Genomic DNA, 27,299 nt, shown 5'->3' on the forward strand with positions numbered 1-27,299 from the left:
GGGGCATCATTCAGTATTTTGATTCACTTTTAGGCTTAGAAACCACGTGGGTTGACAGGAATCATATGAAATAATTAAATAGCAATTTCTTAGTATTTGCATATGTAGCAGAATGTTAAAATAGGACTCTGTGTTTAGTTTCAATTTTAGCAGAGGATTTGACTCAAAACAAAACATGGCAGATAGCCCTTCATTCAGAGTGCTAGAATACGTATTCAGGACTGCAGAGGAGATATTGAATGTCAGTGTTTTGACTCTTCTTAGCCAGTATCCACCTTGAGGAAATAAACGTCCTGATGTTGACAGTGAAGTCCTGTAGACCAATGAGATGCATCATCTAAGCCAGATGTTCTGAATCTGAGTTTAAAAGACATGGATCCACTGTATATTTCAATCCATGCATGGGCTTCAGAGAGTTTAACCATCTGTTTTCACTCCTATTTTTTCTTTATTGTGGTAAAATACACATAACATAAACATACCATTTTAAGCATTTGTAAGTGTACAATTCAGCAGCATTAAATTCACTCACAGTATTCTGTAACCATCACCAGTATCTATACCCAAACCTTGTTCATCATCCCCCAAATAAACACTATAGTCATTTACTCTGTGTGTATGTGTGTGTGCACTGGTTCCATTTCTGCACAGAAGGTTTTAAAGCTCTGCCCTAGTATGTCGTATGTCAGGAACTACTGCTTTACACATTTCTTGGTGTTGCTGTTGGCAATAAATGGAAAAGCGGATGAATGGCCACCAAGTCTAGCCTGCCCTAAAGCTCTTACATTCTGAAAATGCTCTTCCAGTGCCACTTTGAGCCTCCTTCCTCTGTCTAACCAGGAAGGGGTATGCTGAAGGAGCCCAGTTAGTAGCATTGAAAAGGTAAACCCAGCTGGTTCTTTTAGAATCTTCTTTTATTTCGATTATTTCTAAACTGCATAATCTTGTAGAATTTCTTCCTCTTTGCAAAGAACTTAATTTTAGGAAAATATATGATCAACTTGGGTTTCTTAAAGGATTGTTTGAAGGTCACATTTTTTTTTCCTTCCAGAATTCATCAAACAGGTCACCGTAGCTCCCAGTTGTTTCTGCTCCGGTTTGCTGGTTGGTGAAGGGAGTTGACCATAGCGGAGTGACTTTATAGATTATATTCATCTGTCCTCTGCCACTGTGCATCAGTGTAAGGACAGGAAATAATGGGGCAGAAAAAAATCCCTGGCCTGGGAGCCAGAGAATTTCTAGTTCTGCAGCCTTCAGTGAATTGAATGTCTTATTAACTGTGGTAAAAAAATAGCCATCACTTGATCCCATAACTATCTCACAAATGTAAGATGGAATTGTAGTTAATAATCATCAGACAGTATACAAATTTTTATTATTGTTTTTTATTGAGGTGAAATTCATATAATATGCACAAATTTGGAATTTTAAAAATTATCCTAGATTCGCATCTCAGCTGTTCCTCTTCTTGGGTAAGTTACTTCACCTCATCTAAAACTCAGTTTTCTCCCGTATAAAATGGAGATGACAATAAGGATTCCTATCTCACAAATAGAAAATTTTTCTGTATGTTTGCTGTAAGGAATTCATTTGATAGCAATGTCTGGCTTAGAGTAAGCGTTCAGTAAGTGGAAGCTATAATTACCATTAATGATAATAAAATGCCAAATAAATTATTGCCTGAAGTACTCCTGTCCTCCAAAAATGGTGTCAGATTCTTAAGACACTGGATATGGCTCTTCAGTCTGATTCTCCATAGCCTCTTACGCTCAGCAAATGGGATGCTTCTGTCGTCTCCTCTCGTGCTTGGGGAGACAGAAAGATGAAAACCAAATGGCATCCAGCCCTGGTGCTGTTCTGGCCTCCTTTCCCACTGGGTGGTATCATGGCAGCCTGTAACCCATATGGCGTTTTCTGATGCTCTACAGCTCCGGGAGGGGTTCAGAGAGACTGGAGGCAGCATCGTGAAGTGTCACCTGCCCAAGGATCGTGCTTATTGCATGAAGCTGTGAACCTCACAGAGCTACAAAAATCGCTTGCAGGGATTGAATTCGTTTAAAAAATTTTTTTGATTTTGTTTATGCCTTAAATGTTCTTCCCCTTTAGACAGAGCACATGCTTTTAAAAAATTCTAATTGTATGTTTGCCTAATGGAGTATAATTATATATCAAGTAAATATGTAATTATGCAGTACTTTAAATTAATATTATTTACTTGATTGGTTTAATGATTCTGAACAATTAGCCTATTGTGCGAAGAACAATTTAGCCAGCTTTCAGCTGAGACTCATAGATATTGACATTTAGTGTTTGTAGGAGTGACATACAGTTTCTAAAAGGTTTAAAAATACTGCCTGAGAAAACAAATTTCCTACACTTTTACACGGTCGCAATCTAAAGAAACAACAAAATCAGTTCCTTCCTCAAGATATTTTACATATAGACAAAGACAAATCTTATTATAAGAAGAGATTGCCAAATAGGGTTCATTCCTTCGTTCTTTCACTCATTGATTCACTCAGCAAATACCTACTGACTGCCTGCCATTGGACCAGCACGCGGACTCTGGACTTGGGTTACAAAAATGAAAAATGGTCTCTCTTCTCATGGAGCTTAGTGTCTAGAGGGGGAGACAGACATAAACAGTTAATTTGAATACAATAAGCTGGCACTTACTGTGTTTACATTGTGCTCCTTAATTCTCACCACCATTTTTATTTTACATACAAGAGAATTGAGGCTTGGAGAGGTTAGCAACTTGTCTAAGGTGAATCAGGTAGTCAGCGGTAAAGCTAAGGTGAAAACCCAACTGTGGCTTCACCATTTTGCTCTACTGGTGAAAGCTATAACAGATGAAAATGGACAAAGATGACTAAGATGACTAAGCACTTCTGCCTGTGGGTGTTAGAGAAACTGTCAGAGACAAGAGAACACTTGAACTTCGGCTTTGGAGTATGAATAGAAATTTACCAAGGGAAGGAAAAACATCACAGGCAGGAAGCAGCTTATATAAATGTACATTTTGTAATTCCTCTGATGGCAAAATTTTTTTCCCAACTATTCTGTTTTTAATCAATGTATTATTTCCATTCCTTGAGAACTTGTCAATGGGGAATCTATTTGAGGATAAAGAATGGGCCAGAAATAGACCCAAATCATGTTGGGTGAAAGGGGCAAGCTGTTATGGAGTTTATTTTTTTTTATTTTTTATTTTTTTAATTTATTTATTTTATTTATTTATTTTTGGCTGTGTTGGGTCTTTGTTGCTGTGCGTGGGCTTTCTCTAGTTGTGGCGAGTGGGGGCTACTCTTTGTTGTGGTGCGTGGGCTTCTCATTGCAGTGGCCTCTCCCGTTCTGGAGCATGGGCTCTAGGTGCGTGGGCTTCAGTAGTTGCGGCATGCAGGCTTAGTACTTGTGGCTCACGGGGTCTAGAGCACAGGCTCAGTAGTTGTGGCAGACAGGCTTAGTTGCTCCGCGGCATGTGAGATCCTCCAGGACCAGGGCTCGAACCCGTGTCCCCTGCATTGGCAGGCGGACTCTCAACCACTGCGTCACCAGGGAAGCCCTGTTATGGAGTTTAAATCGACAGAGGCCCAATACTGGGTCACCCTGGATTGTTTGGTAGCTTTGTTAGGCATTTCATCTACTTTGTTTAATAAACTATACCTGTCATTCTCAAAGGTCTAGGAAAATTAATATCCTGGAAGGTCCCCTGACACTACCCACAATCATTTTGTAGGAGAAAAGTTACAAATTAACCAAAAAGAAGGGGGTTTTTGGCAGCCACAGAGAGAAACTCCATGTGTTTGCTTTCAGGTGTCAGCTCTAGAGACCACAGATAATTTCCCACTTATATTTTGACTAGTTATTATCTAGTTGCTAGAAAAGCATGAACCAAACAGATTATTCCTGCTTCTCTCTCCCCACTCCTAAATGTAAAGAACTTGGGACGTTTGGGTTTTCTTAGACCAGTGGTGTTAGTGTTGCAGAGCACTTCCTGATGACACCATCTGTATAAAAGCCTGTTGTTTTCTCCAGAATTCCCTGTATCAGCCAATGGCACCTGCAATCCTTTTATCCTTTTATCCAGCCATTCAGGCTGAAAACCTAGCAGTCATCCTTGACTCCTCCCCCTCCACATACCCCTCCACACTCATGCACTGCCACCCTGTGATCAATCCCTGAGTCTTGTACAGGCATTCCACTTCCTCCCTATTTTTTGAATCCCTCAAGTCTTTGTGTGTCCCACTGCCACTCATCTAGCCTAAGCCACCATCATTTCTTACTTAGATTCCTAATATAGCCACCTGACTGTTCTCTCTGACTTTTGTCTTGTGTCATCTATATCTGTTCTCCATACTGGACCTTGAGAGGTCTTTGGAAAATGCAGATCTGAGAGTCACTCTCCTTCTTAAATACTTCTCTCAGTTCTTAACAAGGCCTGGTATGATCTGACCCTTCAGTCTATGATTTTGCCATATAGGGTTTCATTCATTTTTTCCAAACATAGCTAGCTCTATCTGACCTTAGGGCTTTACACTGACAGTTACCTGATAAAATAATAATAATAATAATAATAATAGTAATGATAGCCAGTATTAATTGATCACTTTGTGTATGTCAGATACTGAGCTAAGCCCTTGAAATACATTCTCATGTAGTAGCCACAACCCTATGAGGCAGGTAGGTAGGTATCATTCATGACATTTTATGGAGAAAGGCTTAGAGAGGTCATGAAGTTTGCCTAAGTTTTTCCTTACTGTTAAATTAATAAATACCTAATCGATTGAGGCTCATGCCTAGAATTTTGAGGCAAATGATACTCTCAGCCAGTATACTGTTGTAGCAAAGTGACTTATACTCAGAAGACCTGGGTTGCAATGCTGGTACTGACCAGCAGTGTGACGTTAGACAAGACAACCTCTGAGAGTCAGTTTTCTTATCTGCAAAATAGAGATCATATTAGTACCTGTCTTATATGACTGTTGTACAGATCAGAGCCAAGCAGAATTCTAGGAACATAACTGATATCCTATAATGTGTTAAAATGAACATGTGTGTTAGATGAATGAAAATGCTAGAGGTTGCCCCCATGAAGTTGTGGGTTCCCTCATTAAAAGAGGAAGAAATAAGACCCTTGAAAAAGCCTGTCTTTGGCTTATTCAGCAGCACTTTTTCGTGTTTTCACTTTTATCATCTTGGATAAAATTAGAGATAGTGCAGGATTTACAATGTAATCCTATAATTAAGCATCTAGTAGGCAAGTCAAAACATTTTATACTAAATAGAAATTAAATTCAGTGGAACATTGAACCTTTGAAATCCAAATATTGGAACCTTTAAAAATCGAAATATGTATGTTAAATCATCTAGTTTAGTTTAAAATGTTTTGGTTTGGCCAAAAAGTTCGTTCGGGTTTTTCCGTAAGCGCTTACAAAAACTCGAAGGAACTTTTTGGCCAACCCAATAGTAAAAAAAAAAAAACCCGAACGAACTTTTTGGCCAACCCAATATTTCAAAATATGTTTACCGAAACAGAATTTTTAAATTAAAAAAATTGCAGGATTAAACTCTTCTTTCGGTGTTTTGACCCTGTTCCCAACTCTTTCTGCTGTATTAAAAGAGAATGTAGTGTCACTTCCAGAAGTCGTTTGGTGTGCTCCCTGCCCATGGAGAGGAAGTCGCTTGGCGAATTCATTTCCTTCCGCTGTGTTCCTTTAGGTCTCAGAATGCAGTTGGCCCATCAGGCAGGCCCCCAGTCTGCACAACCTCTTTGCTGTGTGTCGGAATATGTATAACTGGCTACTACAGAACCCCAAAAACGTCTGTGTTGTCCATTGCTTGGTGAGTAACCTTTTCTTGTTGCTGTTGTGGCTATCATTTGTGCTGGTTTGGTTTGGTCAAATACAAATGACCTTACACAGACTGGTGAACAGGTAATGCTTAAGTTGAATAAGCATTTCTTAAGAACCCACTTAGGAATTAGGTGATGTGAGGGATATAAAATGAGGGGAAAACTTATTATTCTTACCCTAAAGCTCGGATACCAGTGGGAGAGGCAGATATGTATACAACCCACAGACTACAGGGCCTCTGGAATGTGCTAACTATTATAAAAGAGATAGAAACAAGAGCTGTGGGTGCATAGGCAAAAATGCCATTGAGTTTTGGGTGAATAGAACTGACATAAGCACACTGGAATATTCTTTTCTTACCTTTATGTTTGAATAAAAATGAAATAAAAAGACATCTATGCCCTTATGAGTAGTCACATAAATTGACTAGTTTATAGCAATTCCCAGTGGGACTGATGATTTTTCTGACCACTGACTTCCTAGAGTCCCTTTCCCCAACTCTTCCTCTGGAGGGCTCTTGCCTATTGTTTAAAACTCAACTTTAGGTAAAATCTTTTTTGACAATGTGGACATTCGACCTGTATATCTAAACGTCTTTGGATTTAAGCATTTAATATACTGCATCATCATAATCTGGTGGCCCACCTGTTTCCCCACTAGACTGTGAGCATCCTGTGGGCAAGAACTGTGCCTTTTTTACTTTGGAATCCCAGGTATGAAAGATTTGAATAAGCGATTGGATATATGAAGAAATGAGCACACAAATGAAATCTGAGCATAAATACTAGAACTATTCATTGCTTCTATAAACTTCAAGGTGTATTTTTTGCTATAATCTTAGTTGATGATTTTCCCCCTCTTTCTTGAGAGTCAGTTGGCTAAAAGAGGGATGAAAGCTGAGATTTTTTCTTCTTTTCATTTCACATCCCCAAATTCTTGGTAATAAAAGAAAAACACTTGGTGTTTCGTAGGAGTTTAATGTGAAAGGCCAAAGGGTTTTCCTTTCAGAGACAGAACAGATTGTATAAAGGACAGATTATTTTTAGAGCCTAAGCAGCCTTTAGGTACTTTGGTGATTTTTTTCTTCACTCGAGAACTTTCTAAAAGTTCAGCGAGCCTAGGTCTGGCAGCTTTGTAAGAGAAGATGGCTCGAGAGAGACCAGAGGCTCCCAGTTCTAATGATACAATCATAACAAATAAAAACCCAATGAAGAAGAAAAAAGAAGAGACATACAAAGAGTGAAGACACTATAGCCTGCTCTCTAGGCTTACTGAAAAAGGACATGCATGAGTTGGAAGTCTGTACCAAGTCTTTGGAAGTGGAATTGCAGCTGGAGGTGGGAGCATTTATTTTTATCCTATATATACTGCTGTTTTATTAAAAATAAGCATATAGTCATCTTTTAATTAAAAAAACTAAGAAAACTTTAAAAAAGACCTGCATGGCCGATAAAAGGAGGGAACACATATCTAAGAGCCATGAGCCTGTTAAAAGAGTGTCAGGAAGACTAAATTCTAAAAAGAATTAAGATTGAGAAAAATGTCTTTTTAAAAAAAACTGTCCTTGGAATAAGGACAACAACAAACGCTGGAGGCACACGGTATAATCTTAAGTCCTTTATTCTCTTCCTTCATCGGGGGAACAGATGTCAAGCTAGAAAGGGAGTAACACTGATAATTAAGACAAAGCTGAGAGGTAGGGAGATAGTAAAAGAGCGTCACAGTACTTAAAAATAATCCACTCTCTAGACTTAAATTATGTGACAGAATGCTAAAAGCACTTGGAAAAGCAATTATGGGTTCCTTATGCAATATGAGGAAACAGGAAGAAGAGTGCCAGTCAAGCAAGGAGAGGAGATTTTTTTTCCAAAAGATGGAAGAGGTTGATCCTGGAAAGTTACAGGCTGGGGAGCCTGATGGCAATTCAAGGCGAAATTCTAACACAATTTGTGCACAGATGATTTTAAACTCTTAGAAAAAAGGAGTCCACATTGATTCATTATGGACACACATATCAAACCAACTGAACTTTCGGAACAAGACTAATAGATTAGTAGAGATAGTTTATTGGATCCCTGCGAGATATTTCCCCATTTCTTATATTCAAGAGGGAGAAATTTGGGCTAAATGTTTATACATTTAGACAAATATTGGCTGAATATTGCTTCCAAAGATAGGTGACTAATGGATCAGCATCCTCCCAGGAGAAGGTTGCATTTGGTTGCCCTTTTATTGACAGCTTTGAAAATGTGGAGGCAAGCTTATCAGTTTTCTCAGATTGGTCATTTAATAGAAACTACCAATGTGAAATTGAACACAGGATCAATGTAAAGTCCTGAATTCTGGTTCTAAAAGATGAAGTGTATTTGTCTATTAACACATCATTTGAAAAAGAACTAACAGTTTTAGTGGCTAGAAAGATCAATAAGAGCTTATGGTGTGATTTAGCTTACATTTAAACTAGTTTAGCCTGGGGTTATGTTAATAAAAGCATAGTGTTCTTACCACACTAAGGAAGATGATATTTCCTCTCTAGTTTGGTCAGAGCACATCTTATATCTTGCATTTCACATCTGGGCAGCACATTTAAGGCTGTTGTTTTAAAACTGGAGTCTGTGCAGAGGAAGTCCACTGAATGATGATGTCTCTTAAAATGGAACATCAAATGAGGAAGAATTGAAGGGATTGGGTAGTAGTCAGGGTTCTCCAGAGAAGCAGAACTGACAGGATATGTGTAGAGATACATATGTAAGAGGAGATTTATTATAGGAATTGGCTCAAGTGATCCTGGAGGCCTAGAAGTCCCACAATCTGCCTTCTGCAAGATGGAGAACCAGGAAAGCCAGTGGTAACATTTAGTCCATGTATGAAGCCCTGAGAACCAAGGGGGCCGCTGGTGTAGGTCTGAAAACCAAGAGCTCCGATGTCCAAGAACAGGGAGAAGATGGAGGTCCCAGCTCAAGAAGACAAAGAGAATTCTCCCTTCCTTTGCCTTTTTGTTCTATTTGGACCCTCAACAGGTTGGATGATGCCAGCCCACTTTGGTGAGGGTGAATCTCTACTCAGTCTACTGATTCAAATGCTGATCTCTTCCAGAAATGCTCTCACAGACACACCCAGAAATAATGTTTTACCAGCTCTTTGGGCATCTCTTAGTACAATCAAGTTGAGACATAAAATTATCACAGATTGGGTGTGTTTTCAACCTGGAAAATAGAAAAGTTGATGGAAAGGGAGAGTATTTCAGATACGTGAAGGGTTGTCCCAGGGAGAAAGGAGTAGGTTTACACTTTGTCCTGAGAGAAGGAAGAATGGGGATCGTTGAGTGGAAGAGACTGCAACTCGGCATATTCAGTATAAGGAAGAACTTTGTGAAGTTCGTCCAGAAGCAGGATGCTCCTTGTCACTTAAAGTATTCTAGAAGAAGCTGCTCGCCATCTGTCAGGAATGTTATCGCTTGCATTCCTTTACTGAGTGCGGTTGAATCAGGTGAAGCTTCTTTATTTTATATCAATCTAGGAACATAACTTTGGGTAAAATACACACATCGCATATTCCAAAAAGCAGTATTTGCCTAACCTGAGAACTCTTTACCTTCAGCCTAAACTGAGAGACCTCAACTGTCAGTTCTGATCCTACAGGCCCAAAGTTACTTTGAAGACTAGATGATTTTTCAGTAAATATGTACAAATCAAATTTATATTGCTGGGTTTCTTAGGTTAGCAGAGAGTCAGTTGTATCCTAAGAATCAGTCTTCCCTTGCTGCTTTGTGATTTATATAGCTGGGACAGATTTGGGTTTTCAGGTGAACAATTTTGAACTGACAGGCACCTCTAGTTAAGATTTCTCTCCGCCACACCCGACGCCCAGACTCCCCACCCTTAACCTCTTTCTTTTAATTGCAAGTACAGCCACTCTCAGTGCTGGGTGCCTGACCGATCCATGTTTATGACAGGTTTATACGTTTTCTTTGCTAGGATGGACGGGCCGCATCATCAATCCTGGTTGGCGCTATGTTCATTTTCTGTAATCTCTACTCTACTCCTGGCCCAGCCGTTCGATTACTCTACGCAAAGCGACCAGGAATCGGACTTTCGCCATCCCACAGGAGGTAAAGTCAGCTAGATGCAGGGTTGGCGCAGACATGGTCGAATTTGTATCATGTCCCAAAAAAAGGGAAAAAACCTTTTTAGATAATTGATGTATTGTCTTCTCTTTGGGCACAGTTTCTTCTTTCTCTTATTTAAACTGCATCTGATGATAAATTCTGATTTTTTTTCCCAAAGCTAGCCCTTAACTGATAAATTTAATCTGCTAGATCAAATATTGAGCTAGTGTAAAACGCCCATAAGCTTTTTCATTTAATAAACACCCCTTTATCAGCTCTTCGGGGGGAAGTACAGCAGTGTCACTAGATAAAAGCTTTCCTAAATTATTGGCAGCATTCTCTTTTGCCAGTTAATGTTTAAAGAATTAACACAGTAAATTTTTATTGTAGGTTAATAATTTATGAGAACAAACTTCGTAGCAAATTGACTGCTTATTTCTTCTGCTGTGGTCGGCACCAACAGAATGTCTGTCTTGTGTTTTAGGTACCTGGGCTACATGTGTGACCTCCTAGCAGACAAACCCTACCGCCCTCACTTCAAGCCTCTCACCATTAAGTCGATCACTGTCAGTCCAGTTCCTTTTTTCAACAAACAGAGAAATGGATGTCGCCCTTACTGTGATGTACTGATTGGAGAAACCAAAATATATACAACTTGTGCAGATTTCGAACGAATGAAGTAAGTCATGATACTTTTCTTCATTTCTTCTTGTGAACTGCTCCATTCCTGTGTAAGTTGGATCCTGTTCTTCCTTTGAGGACTACATTATGAAATGGCTGATATTTAAAAAAATGTTCAGTATAGGTGGTAATCATAGAAAAGCACAATTAAATCAAGGGATGCCATAGCCCCCCTTCAAATGGTGATACAAACTAAGAGACTAACATGAGCTATAATGAGGGTTAAGACAGTGGTGTAGCGCAGAAGACCTGGACATTTAAGAAGGAGATGACTTTGATAAGAATTGGTGATGGTAATGGAAGAATCAGGAATGAATGAGGTTTCTAGGTGAGCAACTAGGTAGATGGTTATATAATTAAAAAGTTATAGAATCTATAGTAAAGAGCAAGTGCCAGTGGGAGGTGGTGGGAGATATGGAAGAAGGGGCTGGATGATAACAGAAAATGAAATTAATTTGAAATAGATTGAATTTCAAAATTGGTATACGAGATACTCACAGAACATCTCACTGCTGTTTCTATATTGATCTCAGTTGGACTTATTTGTTCTCTCTCTGTTTTTATCATAAATTTACAGTTAGGGAACGGTAAATACATCAGGGCTACATGTATTTGGGGAACACGATTTCTGCTAATGGGCAATTGATTTATCTAGAAATCAGGATGGGATGGAGAGAGAGGACCTGGCATAAGACCAGCGGCATCCTGTGGCAGAACCAATTTGCATCCAGTTGGCACTGGCTGTGCTCCTGACTTTGCTTAAGATAAGAAATGGTTCCTGGGTTCAGGCCTGGGCAAACCCTTGGCCAGAGCCACAGAAGACTGTGCCTGTATACCTGTGTTATTGTGCCAAATTAAACTCTCTTTCAGTGTATGCTTTTGTCTCTGTTTAAAGAGAATACCGTGTCCAAGATGGAAAAATCTTCATTCCCTTGAGCATCACTGTGCAAGGAGATGTGGTTGTTTCCATGTATCACTTGAGGTCAACCATTGGAAGCCGGCTACAGGCTAAGGTATGGTTTCAGAAAGAATTATGACATAAGCTCAGCTGATCCTTTAATAGGAGTGTACATCACTTTGGGCTTGAGTGACTTCTGGTTTTAGAATCAGAAAAAACATTTAAAGATTACCTTTGGAAACAACCTAAGTGTCCATTGACAGATATGGATAAAGAAAATGTGGTATAGGGACTTCCCTGGTGGCACAGTGGTTAAGACTCCCCCTGCCAATGCAGGGGACATGGGTTCGATCCCTGGTCTGGGAAGATCCCACATGCTGCAGAGCAACTAAGCCTGTGCACTACAACTACTGAGCCTGCGCTCTAGGGCCCACATGCCACAACTACTGAGCCCGCGTGCCACGGCTACTGAAGCCTGCACACCTAGAGCCCGTGCTCCGCAACAAGAGAAGCCACTGCAAATGAGAAGCCTGCGTACTGCAACGAAGAGTAGCCCCCACTCTTGCCGCAACTAGAGAAAGCCCGTGCGCAGCAACGAAGACCCAATGCAGAGAGAAAAAAAAAAAAAGGAAAAGGAAAAGAAAATGTGGTGTATATATGTATATATAAATATATATATAAAAATTCGATTTTATATATATATATAATGGAATACTACTCAGCCATAAAAAGAATGAAATAATGCCATTTGCAGCAACATGGATGAACTTAGAGATGATCATACTAAATGAAGTAAGCCAGGAAGAGAAAGACAAATACCATATGATATTACTTATATATGGAATCTAAAATATAACACAAATGAACTTATCTACGAAACAGAAATAGACTCACAGACATAGCAAACAGACTTGTGGTTGCCAAGGGGGAGGGGGGTGGGGGAGGGATGGATTGGGAGTTTGGGATTAGCAGAAGCAAACTATTATATATAGAATGGATAAACAACAAGGTCCTACTGTATAGCACAGGGAACTATGTTCAATATCCTGTGATAAACCATAATGGAAAAGAATATAAAAAAGAATGTATATAGATGTATAACTGAATCACTTTGCTGTGCAGCAGAAACTGACACAACATTGTAAATCAACTATACTTCAATAAAAAAAAGAAAACTGCAAAAAAAAAAAAAAAAGATTACTTATGCTCATTGCCTTCATTTTACAGGGGAAGAAACTAAGCCTCAGAGGTTTTGACTTGCCCAGATGGTTTTGCCAGAACGTGGAAGCCCAAGAACTAAAGAGCAAACCTTGCTCTTTAGAAACTTGTGCCTTTTTTATAGTGCCCTATTTGGTTCGGGGTGAGGAGATATTTCTATTGAGGATGTGGGATTAAGTAATTATACTTTTTCAATTTTTAAATTGAGATAAAATTTACATAACATAAAATTCACCCTTTTGAAGTGTACAGTACAGTTATTTTTAGTATTTTCAAAGAGTTGTGCAGCACCACTAATTGCCAAACATTTTCAACACCCACAAAAGAAACTCTACACCTCTTAGCCACTGTCCATTCCTCCTCCTCCGTTCCCTAGGCAACCAGGAATCTACTTTCTATTTCTGTGGATTTGCCTATTTTGGACATTTCATATAAATGGCATCATACAATGTGTGGTCTTTTGTGACTGGCTTCTTTCACTTAGCCTAGTGTTTTCAAGGTTCATGCATGTTGTCGCATATATCAGTACTTCTTTATATACCCAGATAATATTCCATTGTATGGTTATATAGCTTTTATTAATCTCTTCATCATTTGATGAACATTTACGTTATTGCCACTGTTTGGATATCACAAATAACGCTACAAGTAATTGCATTTAAAAAAATTTTTATTTATTAAAGTACAGTTGACTTAAAATGTTACATTAGTTTCAAGTGTACAACTTAGTGATTCATTATTTTTATAGATTGCACACCATACAGAGTTATTATAAAATATTGACTGTATTCCCTGTACTATACATTACATCCTTGTGACTTATTTATTTTTTATTGGAGTAAAATTGCTTTACAGTGTTGTGTTAGTTTCTGCTGTACAATGAAGTGAATCAGCTATATGTATACATATATCCCCTCCCTCTTGGACCTCCCTCCCACCCCCACCATCCCACCCATCTAGGTCATCACAGAGCACCGAGCTGAGCTCCCTGTGCTATATAGCAGGTTCCCACTAGCTGTCTATTTTACACATGTAGTGTATTTATGTTAAACCCAGTCTCCCAATTCATCTCACCCTCCCCTTCCCCCCCATGTCCACATGTCCGTTCTCTACATCTACGTCTCTATTCCTGCCCTACAAATAGGTTCAAAAACAGAAATATAGTTCAATGGTACAGGATAGAAAGCCCAGGGACAAATCCACGGACATATAGTCACCTACTTTATGACAAAGGAGGCCAGAATATACAATGGAGAAAAGACAACCTCTTCAATAAGTGGTGCTGGGAAAACTGGACAGCTACACGTAAAAGAATGAAATTAGAACACTCCCTAACACCATACACAAAAATAAACTCCAAATGGATTAAAGACCTAAATGTAAGACTGGACACTATAAAACTCTTAGAGGAAAATGTAAGAAAAACGCTCTTTGACATAAACCACAGCAAGATCTTTTTTGACCCACATCCTAGAGTAATGAAAATAAAAACAAAAATGAACAAATGGGACCTAATGAAATTTAAAAGCTTTTGCACAGCAAAGGAAACCATAAACAAGATGAAAAGACAACCCTCAGAGTGGGAGAAGATATTTGCAAATGAAGCAATGGATAAAGGATAAATCTCCAAAATATACAAACAGCTCGGGTAGCTCAATATCAAAAAAACAGACAACCCAATTAAAAAATGGACGGGTGACTTATTTATTTTATAACTGGCAATTTGTGCCTCTTAATCCCCTTCACCTATTTCACCCTTCTCCCCTGTGACAACCACTAGTTTGTTCCATGTGTCTGTGAGTCTGTTTCTGTATTGTTATGTTTGTTCATTTGTTTTGTTTTCAGAGTCCACATATAAATAAAGCATACAGTATTTACCTCTGTCTGACTTACTTCACTAAGTATAACACCCTCCAGGTCTGTGCATGGTGTAGCAAGTGGCAAGATTTCGTTCTTTTTTATGGCTGAGTAATAACCATATATTACATCTTCTTTATCCATTCATCTGTCAGTGGGCCCTTAGGTTGCTTCCATATCTTGGCTGTTGTGAATAATGCTGCTATGAACTCAATGTTAAAAAAACAAAAAACAAAAAACCCCACAATTTAAAAATGGGCAGAAGACCTAAATAGGCCTTTTTTCCCAAAGAAGACATACAGATGGCCAACAGACACATGCAAAGATGCTCAACATCACTAATCATCAGGGAAATGCAAATCAAAACCACAATGAGTTATCACCTCACCCCATCAGAATGGCTATTGTCAAAAAGACAAGAAATAACAAGTGTTATTATGGCAAGGGTGTGGAGAAAAGGGCACCCTAGTACACTGTTGGGAGGGATGTAAACTGCTATACCAATATGGAAAACAGTATGGAGTCCCCCCCACCCCAGCCCCCTTGCCCAAATTAAAAGTAGAAATACCACATGATCCTGCAATTTCACTCCTGGGTATCTATCTGAAGAAAATGAAAACACTAATTCGAAAATGTATATGCACCCTAATGTTCATAGCAAGTAATTGTATTTTAATTCATTAAAATTTGCTAAGTACATGCTCTGTATCAGTCTTTGCCTAGGGGTTTAGGATTGATGAGAGTAAAACTGTATCTCTGCCTTTAAGGAGCTCAGGGGAAATTCACACATGTACAAATATCCACTACCATTGTAGAGGTAAGATGAGATGTCATAATGGGAGCAGTTTGTTTTATCCAGTGGTGGTTCAGAAAGCCTACAGAGGACGTGACCTTTCAAGGTGGTCCTTGAAGGATGAGTTCATCAGGTTGGAGCAGGGGCATCCTGGACAGAAGGAATGGGATGAGTCAAAGTATGGCAAGGTGTAAGAACATAGGGCATTAGCAGATAAAGGAATGGCTTGCCAAGGCAGAGTTTGTGGAGAGGAGAGGCTAGAAATGAAGCTGGGTCAGCTCCAAATGAGGAGGTGGTTTAATATTCCTAGAAAACAAAGATGCAGATACAGAAACAGTTGATGGTGTATGACTCCCCCAAACATAACCTTTTGATCTGATTCCCTTTTCACTGATTGATTGTAATGTGCTTCTCTTGTATTTTTAGGTGACCAACACTCAGATATTCCAGCTTCAGTTTCATACTGGATTCATTCCACTGGACACAACAGTTTTAAAGTTCACCAAGTGAGTGCTACTTGGGCCAAAATCCCTTTTCAATCCAAGCAGCTGTGAAATGCTAGGAGTCAAGTGCTAAAGGCTCATTAGTGCCGTGCTGCAGCTTCCCCCCAAATCCTGTGCTTCAGGGCTGTAGCGTGTGGCTTAGCAACATACAGAGGCTGGTTGCATTTTATAACTTTCAGTTGGGTGTGATTTGTCCTAAACACAAGTGGATCAGACTTCAAATTGAAAGGTCTAAAATACCATCTGAGGGAACAAGAGTGAACAAAGAGGGAACAAAGTTTCAATACTGTGGTCCTTTGCATCTGTGTTTCCCTTTGTGTTTTGCAACATGGAAGGCAGTGGAATCAGCAGTGTGATATGAGCAATGACCCAGCAGAATGGATGCCAGGCCACAGCACTGAAGCAGCGTCCTGGGGGACCCCTGCACCAAATATTATAGCACCCTTAGTTGCTATATTAAAGTGTGGCCTAGAGAACTCAAGGGAGTGGCTGAAGGTGGGTTGATAGGTGGGAGTTGCTGGGGTCAGGTTAGGAGTAGACATTCAAGAGCTCAAGGTGGTAGCTCTGGGCTTATTTCACTATTTTAACAACTGGTTTGGTCATGCCAGTGCATACTGTCTGGATATATCCGCCCTGCTATCTGGAATGCTTTCACATACAGTAGTATTTAAATTCTATTGGTAGGCATTATTTTCCTCTTTTCTCTAGATAAGGAAACTGAGACTCAGAAAAGTAAAGTCTCTTATCTGGTTAATGGTTGATTTTTCCCTAGAAATGCATCTCAGAGTGAAAGTAAGAATCAATCAACAATGGTTTCTGTGCTGAACATCATACTGGTTCCATTGTTTTTCACTGATCTTATTCTTTTAAATCCCTATTTAGGCCTGAGTTGGATGCATGTGATGTACCAGAAAAATATCCTCAGCTATTTCAGGTGACTCTGGATGTAGAACTACAGCCCCACGACAAAGTGATAGATTTAACCCCCCCATGGGAACATTACTGCACAAAAGATGTCAACCCCAGCATCCTCTTCTCTTCTCACCAGGAGCATCAAGATACTCTGGTCTTAGGAGGTATGAGTCACCTGGTGGTTTTGTTTTCAGGACAAAGCCTCTGTGTGATTCATCACATTGACTTATTTCCTGTGTTTCCTTGATGTCTTTTGTCTTATAGGACAGGCTCCAATAGACATCCCTCCAGACAACCCCAGACATTTTGGGCAAGGTGGCTTCTTTTCCACTCTCTGTTGGCAAGGTACTTCCAAGCATTTCTTCCAAGTTACATGGTTAGGTGGTTAAGTTATGTGGTTCTTCTATATATAAAGAGGATTAGTCCTCAAAGCAGCCTGAAGTAAAGCAGCATTTAGAAGTCATCCATCCAGGGTCTTCCTTGTTTCACATTCTTCCTGCTCATTCCTTTTCCAAATCAGGAGCTTCCCTACTTTGAACTCCGTGGATGCTCTTAGATTGATGCAAAAGGCCATTTTAAGCTGAACTTTATCTTTTCTGTCTATGCAGTGTTTTGGATCACATCTTTCCTGGATTTATGAATAATCATGATATTTTCTAGGATGTCCCTTTACACTGCTGACACACAAAGAAATTAAGAAAGGACTCTATCTCCTGCCCTTAAAAATATAAAATCTGGCACACCACTCCACCCACCCCGCCCAGGGCTCTAACCACTAGCAGGGCAGAGGTGAGCTTCCCCTGGTACAGGGAAGGCAAACACTTTGCCTACATATCTCTGCTACTTGCTTTAACAACCTTGGCAGAAATTGGGCTTGATCACAATATCCTTTTTTGCCAAACCTGGAGATGTGTTTAGAATCCTTCCCGATGTGACACTTCAGACTGCTACCATTAGTAGACTAGCATTGGCATTCTGATCTATACCCATTCGCCATCCTTGTTTTAGAGTTTGCTGAGGTTAACTGCAAAGTTCAATCTAGAATTCCATAGTAAGGACTTTCTTAAGAAAAGGGTAGGAAACTGGCTTTGGTGATAATGTACTTAAAATCCTCTCTGACCTTCCTTTGCCATGTAAACATAAGACAGTATTCCCATTGCCTACACAGAGTTTTCCATGTTTGATAAAAAAATTGTTCATAGCATTCCTTTGAATCGAAGGCTTGCTTTCAGAATTTTCTACTGAGAAATGGGACCAATAACATTTAAAAAATTGGAAAACCCAGTGAAATCTAGGTAACAGGTAGATTTCCCAACCCCCTCTTAGTTTCACCTGTATCTTTCTTCCTCACATAAGGGCTTTTAAGAAAACTTGACTTTTACTCTCCACTGCTATTTTAGTAAGTAATCATTCTTATAGTAAGTAATTATTCTTATCAAATCATTCTTATCAGGCTATAAAATAGGTAAAGCACATATGTACAATCTTTTATCTGAACCCCGCAGAGCCAGATGGGTTTAGGAATGCAGAATTTTTTGCAAGTTAGAAAGATGATACGGTACATAAACTGCATATTGCTTAGCACCCCCAGTGGCATCTCAGACAACGTGTTATCAAACACGTTAACATGTCTGTAGTGAAACATAACTCATAACCCTGAGTGAAATCAATGAAGGCTATAAATAACTTTCATGTCAGTCCCAGTCAGATTTTTCCACCAATTTAGGGAAACCTTTCCTTTTTCATAGCTTTTCGCATTTCAGAATTGGGGATGAGGGGTGTGGATCTGTACTTGATTTGGAACGTGGATCCCTCTGACAGTAAGTAACAAAGTTCCAAAGAGGGATCTGTTTCAAGGAGGGCCTGGAAAGTCGCTCACCAGCCTCTCCATTCCTTCCCCAGAAGAGGCCCCATTTTATGCTGAAAGTATCTCCTCCTAGATTGGTGAAAGGACCATCCTAAGCAGAGCCGTTCCCTCTATTCACTTATTAGGTGTGGGCTTCACTTCTGCTCCAGACTGTGGGAGAAAGACCTTGCTTTTGGCTGCAGGCCACATGGAGAAGAAAAAGACAGTGAGAGGAGGCAGCAAAGGACTAGGAGATAATGTTTTTTTCAAAGCACCTAGCATAGTGCTGGGAAAAAGAAGAAGATGATGATGATAGTAGTAATTTTAAAAAATAATAAAAACCACTTAAGTACTACTTACTATTGATCTGAGCACTTTCCATATATCATCTCATGTAATTTTCACAATAGTCAATGTGAGCTAGGTTCTACTTATTACTCCCATTTTGCTGAGGAGAAAACCAAGGTACAGAGAAGTAAAGTCACTTTCTCAGTGTCACAGAGCCAGTAAGTAGCAGAGATGAGATTCAAACTCAGGCTGATTCTAGAGTTCTTGCTCTTCACTTCTATGCTATACTGCCTCTCAGATGCTCAGCAAGTAGTAATTAAATGTAATGTGAAATACGTCCAAGTTTTCCGTTGGTAAGGGTCTAAAAGCATTGTGTTTTTTCAGGCTGCTCTTTCTCCCTTTCTGAAGTTATGTACATAGACCCTAACAAAAAGCAATAATGCTGTGGCTGGTAAGTAACTGTTTGCTGGCATAATGGCCTTCCTTAGATCAGAAATCGGAGAAATCATTCTGTGAGGAAGACCACGCTGCCCTGGTGAATCAGGAAAGCGAGCAGTCGGATGATGAACTTCTGACCCTTTCCAGCCCACATGGCAATGCCAATGGCGACAAACCTCATGGAGCCAGGAAGCCCAGCAAAAAGCAGCAGGAGCCAGCTGCCCCTCCACCCCCTGAGGATGTGGACCTTCTGGGTCTAGAAGGGTCTGCAGTGAGTAAGAACTTCTCTTCACCGGCGGCCCCTCCCACCAATTCCGAACTTCTGAGTGACCTGTTTGGGGGTGGAGGTGCAGCCGGCCCTGCCCGGGCTGGACAGTCAGGGGTGGACGACGTGTTTCATCCGAGCGGACCTACATCTACCCAGTCAACACCGCGCCGGTCCACCACTTCCACCTCTGCGTCTCCAACACTGAGAGTAGGAGAAGGTAATTTTTTTTCATGTTGCGCTGTACCTCTCAGTGTTGAATTATAACTTTTGGGCCAAGCAGGTGGAATCAAACTTTCCTAATAATCTAGGCTTCTCTGATCTCCCTGGTAGTCCCCAAAAGGTCTATATCTTCATCTCAATGGGGACCACAAGAGGAAATAGAAATATTGTCCATTTTGGTAGGACAGTCTAAGAATGAATATTTGAGCTTGTCACCCTTACTTTAATTTTTTTTTTTTCAGGGCTTCAGTCCCTGAGCTGCTTTAGTTGTTTCTGCTCGGAGATGTAGATTGATGAATTGTTGTTAATAATAACAGGTACTGTTTGTGGGCTGCTTACTATTTGCCAAACATGGAATTTGACACTAACCATGAATTCAATCTTTATAAAAACACAGTAAATAGGTGCTATTATCTCTGTTTTATAGTTGAGGAAATAGAGGCTTAGTGTCAAATTAGTAGCATACTTTTATACAGCTAGTCCTAGGGTCCATAACCAGGCCATTTGACCCAGAGCTTTCCCGTAATGCCTTCCTGGAATTGTAGTTTTCTGAGTACACTTTGGCTGTGCAGAGAAGTACTTGCTTACTTCAAGATACATTTTAGGGACTGCTGCCAGCAGCACAGCCGGTGGAGCAGAGCAGTTGGTGCCAGATACAGAGTTTGAGCCCCATGAGGCTCAGTCAGCTTCACTCTGCTCATTGCCACAGACTCAACCCTTTCTGTGACTGGTCATCCACAATTCTTTAACATTTGCAAGACAGTAAAGTTGGGTAAGCAGAGGTCCATTATAGCTTCTAAAGAACTAGCTGCCCTTGTTATCATCACGCTTTAACCAAGATGACATCACATTAGGAAGAGTAAAGAGGAATGTCTCAACTCTCCAGGCATGCAGTAACCTTTAGAACTTTCTTTCCCAGGATCATCCTTCACTTCTCAGAAGGCTTTGGGTTGGTCTTGATTTATGGTGGTTCAACTGGAGGCATTCTTTACATGAGTGAGTTTCAGAATCATGGACTGTAGATGCTGAGGCTCAAGTTCCTACATTAGTTATTGATGGAGCCACAGTGTGAAGCCAGGTGCCCTGAATCCCAGGCTATTTCCTCTATCCTTCAGCAGTTCTTACTCACCAAAGTGAACAAAAGCTCTGTCAGGAAAAGAAGTCCCCAGGATCCAAGATAGCATAGTACTCAATGGTCACGTTTTTAAGACCATGTGCCTTATGTGACTTTCAGTGATTTAATTCATCATAGTCCCAGGCAGATAGTTATGTTCCAGAGTCAGATCTAGAGGGGGCCTTTCAGACATTAGTTAAATCTGTGCCTCAGGTTGTAGACAATGAAATTGAGGCCAGCTGTATTAATTGACTTGTCAAAGGATACACAGCTGATTAGTGCCAATCCAGATCTGGAACTCAGGTATTCTGTCCTCCAAGAGGAAGTAGAAAAAACACTGAGTCCAGAGTTAAAGGCTTGGATTTGAATGTCAGGACTGACACTTACCTATTTGTGTAGGCTTATTAAAAAACCTTAATCTTCTTAGCTGTAAAATGGGGAAATACTTACCTTATCAGCATTGTTGTAAAGACTAAATTTTAGCTCTTGTCTTGTGTTGGGAAGTTCACTTTTAGTTATTAGAGAATGTTGCTAATTTAACATAAGTTGATATTAAAAGTATACCAAGTAATAGTGAGAAGATTTTAGCATCCTCTACTGGTTGACTTCAAACTTAGGTGTAGAAGAATCAACCCAATGTCCTCTTACAGTTACTCTATAAATCTCAGTATTCTCATTTTATAGAAGGGATAAAGTTTTGTAAGTATTAAATGAGGTAAGGGATATACATCATGTAACGGAGTGCCTGATATTTCATTGATTCATTGCTGCTACACAAGGCTCATCTGCTGCCCAGCAGATATTAGGAGAGCATTATGCCAATGAAGTCATAGCTGAACACATATTAAATCATATATCCTACCTGGGTTTTGAGAGTGGAATTTATTCGTTAACTTGTTTGATTCTAGTTGTCTATTCCTAGAATAGGTCACTCTCACTCCAGGAAACCGAGAGCCCATTAGCTTGATACTTACAAATTAGGAAGTGACATCTTACTACAGGGAGCTAAAGGGAATTTTGTCCCTTGACCAATAATGAGAAATTAAAGCCCAATTATATACATGCCCCTCTGCGTGGTTTTCATCACATTCACTTCACACCTGTGAGGAATGTGAGATGCCTTTGGGAAATTCCTGGAATTTGGAATCAGAAAACTTGAACATGAGTCCAGCCTTATCATTTGCTTGACATTGGGCAAGAAACTTGGCTCTCTGAACCTCAGTTTTGTTGTCTGTGGAATGAAGATAATATCGCTTCTATCTGAAGGGAGATATTAAGGATCAGCTGAGGTATTCTTTATGAAAGACAACAGTAAACCCTGAAGAAATGATACAGTATTAATATTATTGCATTTTTGCTAGAAACCTCAGCTGCCACTTTGTTCTAGTACCCTTGGTTCATTCACAAACTTTTTCTCATTTCACTACATCTGCATCTAGTTTCTGGCAAGTTGTTGACAGGCAATGTTTCAGAAATATTTTAGCTTCACAGGACAAGGTATGATAAGAGTTCAGTTTTTGTCACACTCATTTTCTTCCCTTTTTAACTCTCAGTGAGCCAGAGACCACTAAGAACACAAACAAAACTAAACAAAACCTGGTCAATGAGGTTTTCTATTGTTCACCTTAATAGCAGGGCCCCCTGCCTTGTTTGGGTCCCTGAATTCACTGAATATGAGCACAGTTCATTCATTGGGTATCTCCTATTGTCCAGGCATTGTTTCACCACTCATCTATTAGTCTGTAAGCTTGGCTGACTTATTTTATGTTATTAAGACGCCCGAAGGCGCAAGGGGCCCTTGCTTATAGGGTTTATGGTTCATCCAACAGGTAAATCCAGAGTTCTCCTTTGTCCACAAAGAAGGGATTATTCATGTGTGGTCAGAAATCCTTGGGATCCATTGTTAACCCTGGAGGAAGTTCTAAGGATAAGATGGGTCTGTGGAACAGCCCGTGAGGCAGGCATCATCCTGATTTTTCAAGGATTTGGCCTACAGCCTTGTAAGAGTGACGGCTCTTCAGTAGTCGTTGAATGGGTGAACTCATAGGACCAAGAAATACCTTTCTCCTGTTGTTTTCTAGGTGCCACCTTTGACCCATTTGGAGCACCTTCTAAACCGTCAGGTCAAGATTTGCTGGGCTCTTTTCTGAACACAGCCAGTGCTTCCAGTGACCCCTTTCTTCAGCCTACGAGAAGTCCTTCACCTACAGTGCATGGTGAGGAAGTATTTTACATTGTGTTCAGTGGAGCATGGTTTTCCACAGATAGCAGGAGGTGCTCAGATATAAAAGCACCCTGTAGGTGGGGTTTTTGTTTTTTTGGAAAGCTACATAATGCATCTCTCTTTTGAAAATGAACAATTCACATTAACATATTAAAAGCTCTGAGATATTTTACAGTAAAGAAGTCTACTTAACTTTGTTTTACTCAGCTTTCCTAAAATTTAATTTGGAATTTTTTTTTTTTTTTTTTTACATTAGAGCTACATGCACAGAATTACAGGGCACCATTAGTTGTAGCACATATCTTTATTTTATGTACTATTAAGAAAGAAAAAAAAACATTGCCACTTTTAGTTGATTGGAAGATGCATACTAATTGAAGTCTGTGAAATGTGAAGAAATGAGTCCTAGATTAATAAAATGTGATATGATGAGCATTTCACAAAATTAGTATTCCACAGAACAGTTTAGAATACAATATTCTGGTACATTAGACTAGTTCTAATATGAAGCCACTAACCACACATGGCTGTTGAGCACTTGAGATGTGGCCAGTCTGATTTGAAGTGCACTCTAAGTGTAAAGTGCATACCAGATTTCAAAACTCAGTACAAAAAAAAGTAGGATATCTTATTAATATTTTTATATTGGTCACTTGATATAATTTTTTGAATATATTGGGTTAAATAAAATATTTTGTTAAAATTAATTTTACTAGTGTCTTTTTACCTTTCTTAATGTCACTACTAGAAAAGTTTTAAATTACACATGGCCCACATTATATTTCTATGTTAGAGACTTAGGTTTTGTAGAAAGAATCGTAATCACATCCATTTGTAAGAGCGAAAAGGTATCACTGAGGTAACACTGATTAAAACCAAAGCTCTTCAGTGAAGGACAGATGACTTTGAGCTGGAAAACTGAAGCTCATTCCTGATGTTGAAGGATATTGAACATCATTGGCCTCAACCTAGAGGACGATGTATTTGTTGTTGAAGGCACCCTGAGTCCCCTTGGAGAATGCAGTCCAGTCATCAGTTTGACTTCATGGAAGCCATGCAAATGCAAAAGGAAGATGAGTTGTGCAACACTGGTCAAACTGTAACAACCGAAAAGGAGAAAGCAGTCCAAGAACAACCTTTATGGGAGATTTCCTGTTGGTCTTAAATCTCAAACTATTTGAAGTGGGTCCACAGGACAACATACCAGAAATTCACCTCTGACCTTTGAGTAGTGCCCACTTAAAAGAATCTCCTGATTGGAAGTTGGCTACCCTGAGAGGAAAGACGCAGGCAGATAGGTTAAAGCTGTTGTTTTTGTTCACTTATTTAAAGTGTAGTTTACGTCATTGCTCAAAATCTCTGTGTCTCAATGAGCATGGAAGCCAAAGTCCTTGAAATGGCCTATGTAGGCCCTTTGTGCTCTAGCACCCAGGGCTGTGACCTCCTTTCGCATTCTCTCCCTCTTGCTCACTCCATTCCAGCCACACTGGCCTCTCTGTCGTTGCACTGGGTGTCCCCTCTTCCCCAGACATTGGCATAGCTAATTCCTTCACCTCTTTGATCTTTACTCAGCTGTCACCTTCTCGATGGGGTTTACTCTGCCTGCCCCATTTCACATGAAAACCCATTCTCCTGCTCCTACTCTGCATTTTCCTTTCCATTGTACTTGCCAACTTTAATATACTCAATAATTTACTTATGTGTTGTTTATTCTTGTTGTCTTTCTCTCCCCACTAGAACATGAGCTCACAAAGGCAGGGGTTTTTGTTTGTTTTGTTTATGAATGTTTCTGTAGTGCCTAGAAGAGTTATTGGCACATGGTAGGTTTTATGTATCCGTCTTTCCATATAATATATAAATATAAAATGAATTGTAACTTTTTCCTAAGTCTCTTTGATGCATAATGATAATGTTAATAAGGTTATACATTTTCCTGACTTTAATACTTTGAATTTACTGTTTTCATGTGAGTACTACCTTTTATGTCCCATGGGTATGGATGTTCATACTTTGGCATGGCAGTAGTGGACTCAGTTCTCTCTTGTGAGCATGTTAGAAGATGTTTATAACTCAGTTTCAGACAGTTAGCACTCCTTCATTTTGTGGCTACACTTCTTATTTTGATCTGTGCCATGCTAGTGAGTGAAAGAATTTTCCACTATCCTTGATGAGAAGGGAATTACTCCACTGTAAGTGGGTCAGTTGCATCCTCTTCATATACAGGTGAGACTCAGATGTCATGTTGGGAGGTCAGATTGCCCACCTTGGATTTCTACAAGGCACCATCAATCTCTTCTGAAAATCAAGAAATATTGCCTTTGAGTTTTACAAATATTTACTGAATATCTACTCTGAAGAGAATAATCACTTGGGGCACAATTTGAGAAGAAAAACTAAACAAGTAACCATAATAAAAGGCAAAATAGCAGTTTAAAATATTGGGTAATTACTGTTTCATTTGTTTATTCCTTTCTCTCCAACAGATTTTAAGTTTCTTAAGGAGAGGTACTGTATCCTTAAGCTCTCTGTTCTCTAGTGTGGTGCATTACGTGTGGTAGGTGGTAAGGATTTGAGGGTTTGATTAGTAATAAGGTTGAAGTACTAATTCCTAGTTCTGCATCCTAGTTAGATGTAAGACTAAGGTCAGAGTTTACAGGAAATCAAAGAGCAAATGTTAGTAAAATTGTCTAATTTCCACCTCAGTTTTCATGGATTACTATGGAAAAAGGGAAAGGAGAACTAAAAGGGAAGAACTGTTATTTTTGATAATGGCATGTTCTATTTAACTCAGTGATGGGAAGGTACACAATGTCTTGGTTCGTACTAAGCAAACAAAACAGGTAAATGTAAGGCTTGGTAAGGCTGATCTTGGTCCTTTGATGATCCTTTTGGTGATGGTGGTGGAGTGTGTGTTGTATCTTATTAAATCCTACTTGCAAAGTTATTTTAGTATTTGTGTTGTACTCACTGATTTAATGAACAGAACCTAGAAGAGTCTTAGAAAGAAATTCTGTCTTATGGCATCCTATTTCTTATTTGAATTTTATAGATGTAGAAAAAAACTTAACTCTACCAGTGTGTACTCCTCTAATATATCCGATTCTCTTTAGTTGAACATTTCTTTTAAATTCTACATTTGGAACTTCAGAGGGGTCAGAATGATCTATTTTGAAGCTGCAGTGAGTTTGCTTTGAGTGACAGTATATACATACCTGACACCAGCATGGTGGATGGTATCTAGTCAGTCCCCAGTACATGTTCCGGTTGACTCATCATTCTCCATTCATGTCACAGCAGAGGAGAAAACAAAATTTCAGTTCTAAGTTGCCCATGCCTCTCGTACACTTGTTAATGCCAATTCAAGGCAAATTGAGTTTAAGTTTCATTTCACTATTTTTAATTGCCAGCTGACTTTGTGTTAAGTGTAGAGATGGGACACACAAAGATGAATAAGATAATTTTTTGCCTTCAAGAAACTCACAGTTTATTGGAGACAGACATATGCACGGTTATAATTCAAAGTGTAGTTATGAGGTAAAATAAAAGTGAGCCAAAGAAGGAACAGAGACAAACAGTATATGGCTTCTACCGGTGCTCATGTAAGTAACCATAGATGAAGGCACAAAATAGCAATGTTGCAGAATGTGGGGAGAGCTCAGAGGGGGAGTTGAATCACCTGGGACCCGGACAGGTCATGAGGCCTTGTGAGAGGAAGAGCATTTTCCTGTGTGAATTCAGAAAAGTGGATTCTGAGCTATGTTGTCCTGATTCTTTTTCTTCTCCTCATTTGCAGCTTCTAGTACACCTGCTGTGAACATTCAGCCAGATGTTTCAGGAGGTTGGGACTGGAATACTAAACCAGGTAATGGTCAGCAGATTAATTTTGTGCACATTTAACCGGTTGCTGAAGCATAATCCTTTACCCAAGATGAAGTGAGTACTTACACAGAGTGTTAAGCCCACCTATGAAAGTTCCTAAAGGCTCACAGTCTGGCGGAGCTTTTCACATTGCCCTTGATGGCATGGTTGTGCTGCATGTTATATGATATTTAACTTGTCTAAGTCTCATTTGCTAAA

The 27,299-nt window shown here is 39.6% G+C and overlaps 1 protein-coding gene across 2 annotated transcripts in view; it reads left to right on the forward strand.

Annotated features, from left to right (window-relative positions):
- Positions 1-27,299, forward strand: part of DNAJC6 (DnaJ heat shock protein family (Hsp40) member C6) — a 158,020-nt gene that overhangs the window by 115,260 nt on the left and 15,461 nt on the right. For both annotated transcript variants that reach the window (XM_068538001.1, XM_068538000.1), the window contains 10 exons: positions 5,722-5,844; positions 9,833-9,966; positions 10,448-10,642; positions 11,540-11,657; positions 15,837-15,916; positions 16,796-16,989; positions 17,090-17,170; positions 19,448-19,882; positions 23,080-23,214; positions 27,016-27,084. In XM_068538001.1, the coding sequence (XP_068394102.1) occupies positions 5,722-5,844; positions 9,833-9,966; positions 10,448-10,642; positions 11,540-11,657; positions 15,837-15,916; positions 16,796-16,989; positions 17,090-17,170; positions 19,448-19,882; positions 23,080-23,214; positions 27,016-27,084 (1,564 nt within the window). The remainder of the gene's footprint in view (positions 1-5,721; positions 5,845-9,832; positions 9,967-10,447; positions 10,643-11,539; positions 11,658-15,836; positions 15,917-16,795; positions 16,990-17,089; positions 17,171-19,447; positions 19,883-23,079; positions 23,215-27,015; positions 27,085-27,299) is intronic.

Source organism: Eschrichtius robustus, chromosome 3 (assembly GCF_028021215.1).
Source record: "Eschrichtius robustus isolate mEscRob2 chromosome 3, mEscRob2.pri, whole genome shotgun sequence".
NCBI classification, from domain to species: Eukaryota; Metazoa; Chordata; class Mammalia; order Artiodactyla; family Eschrichtiidae; genus Eschrichtius; species Eschrichtius robustus.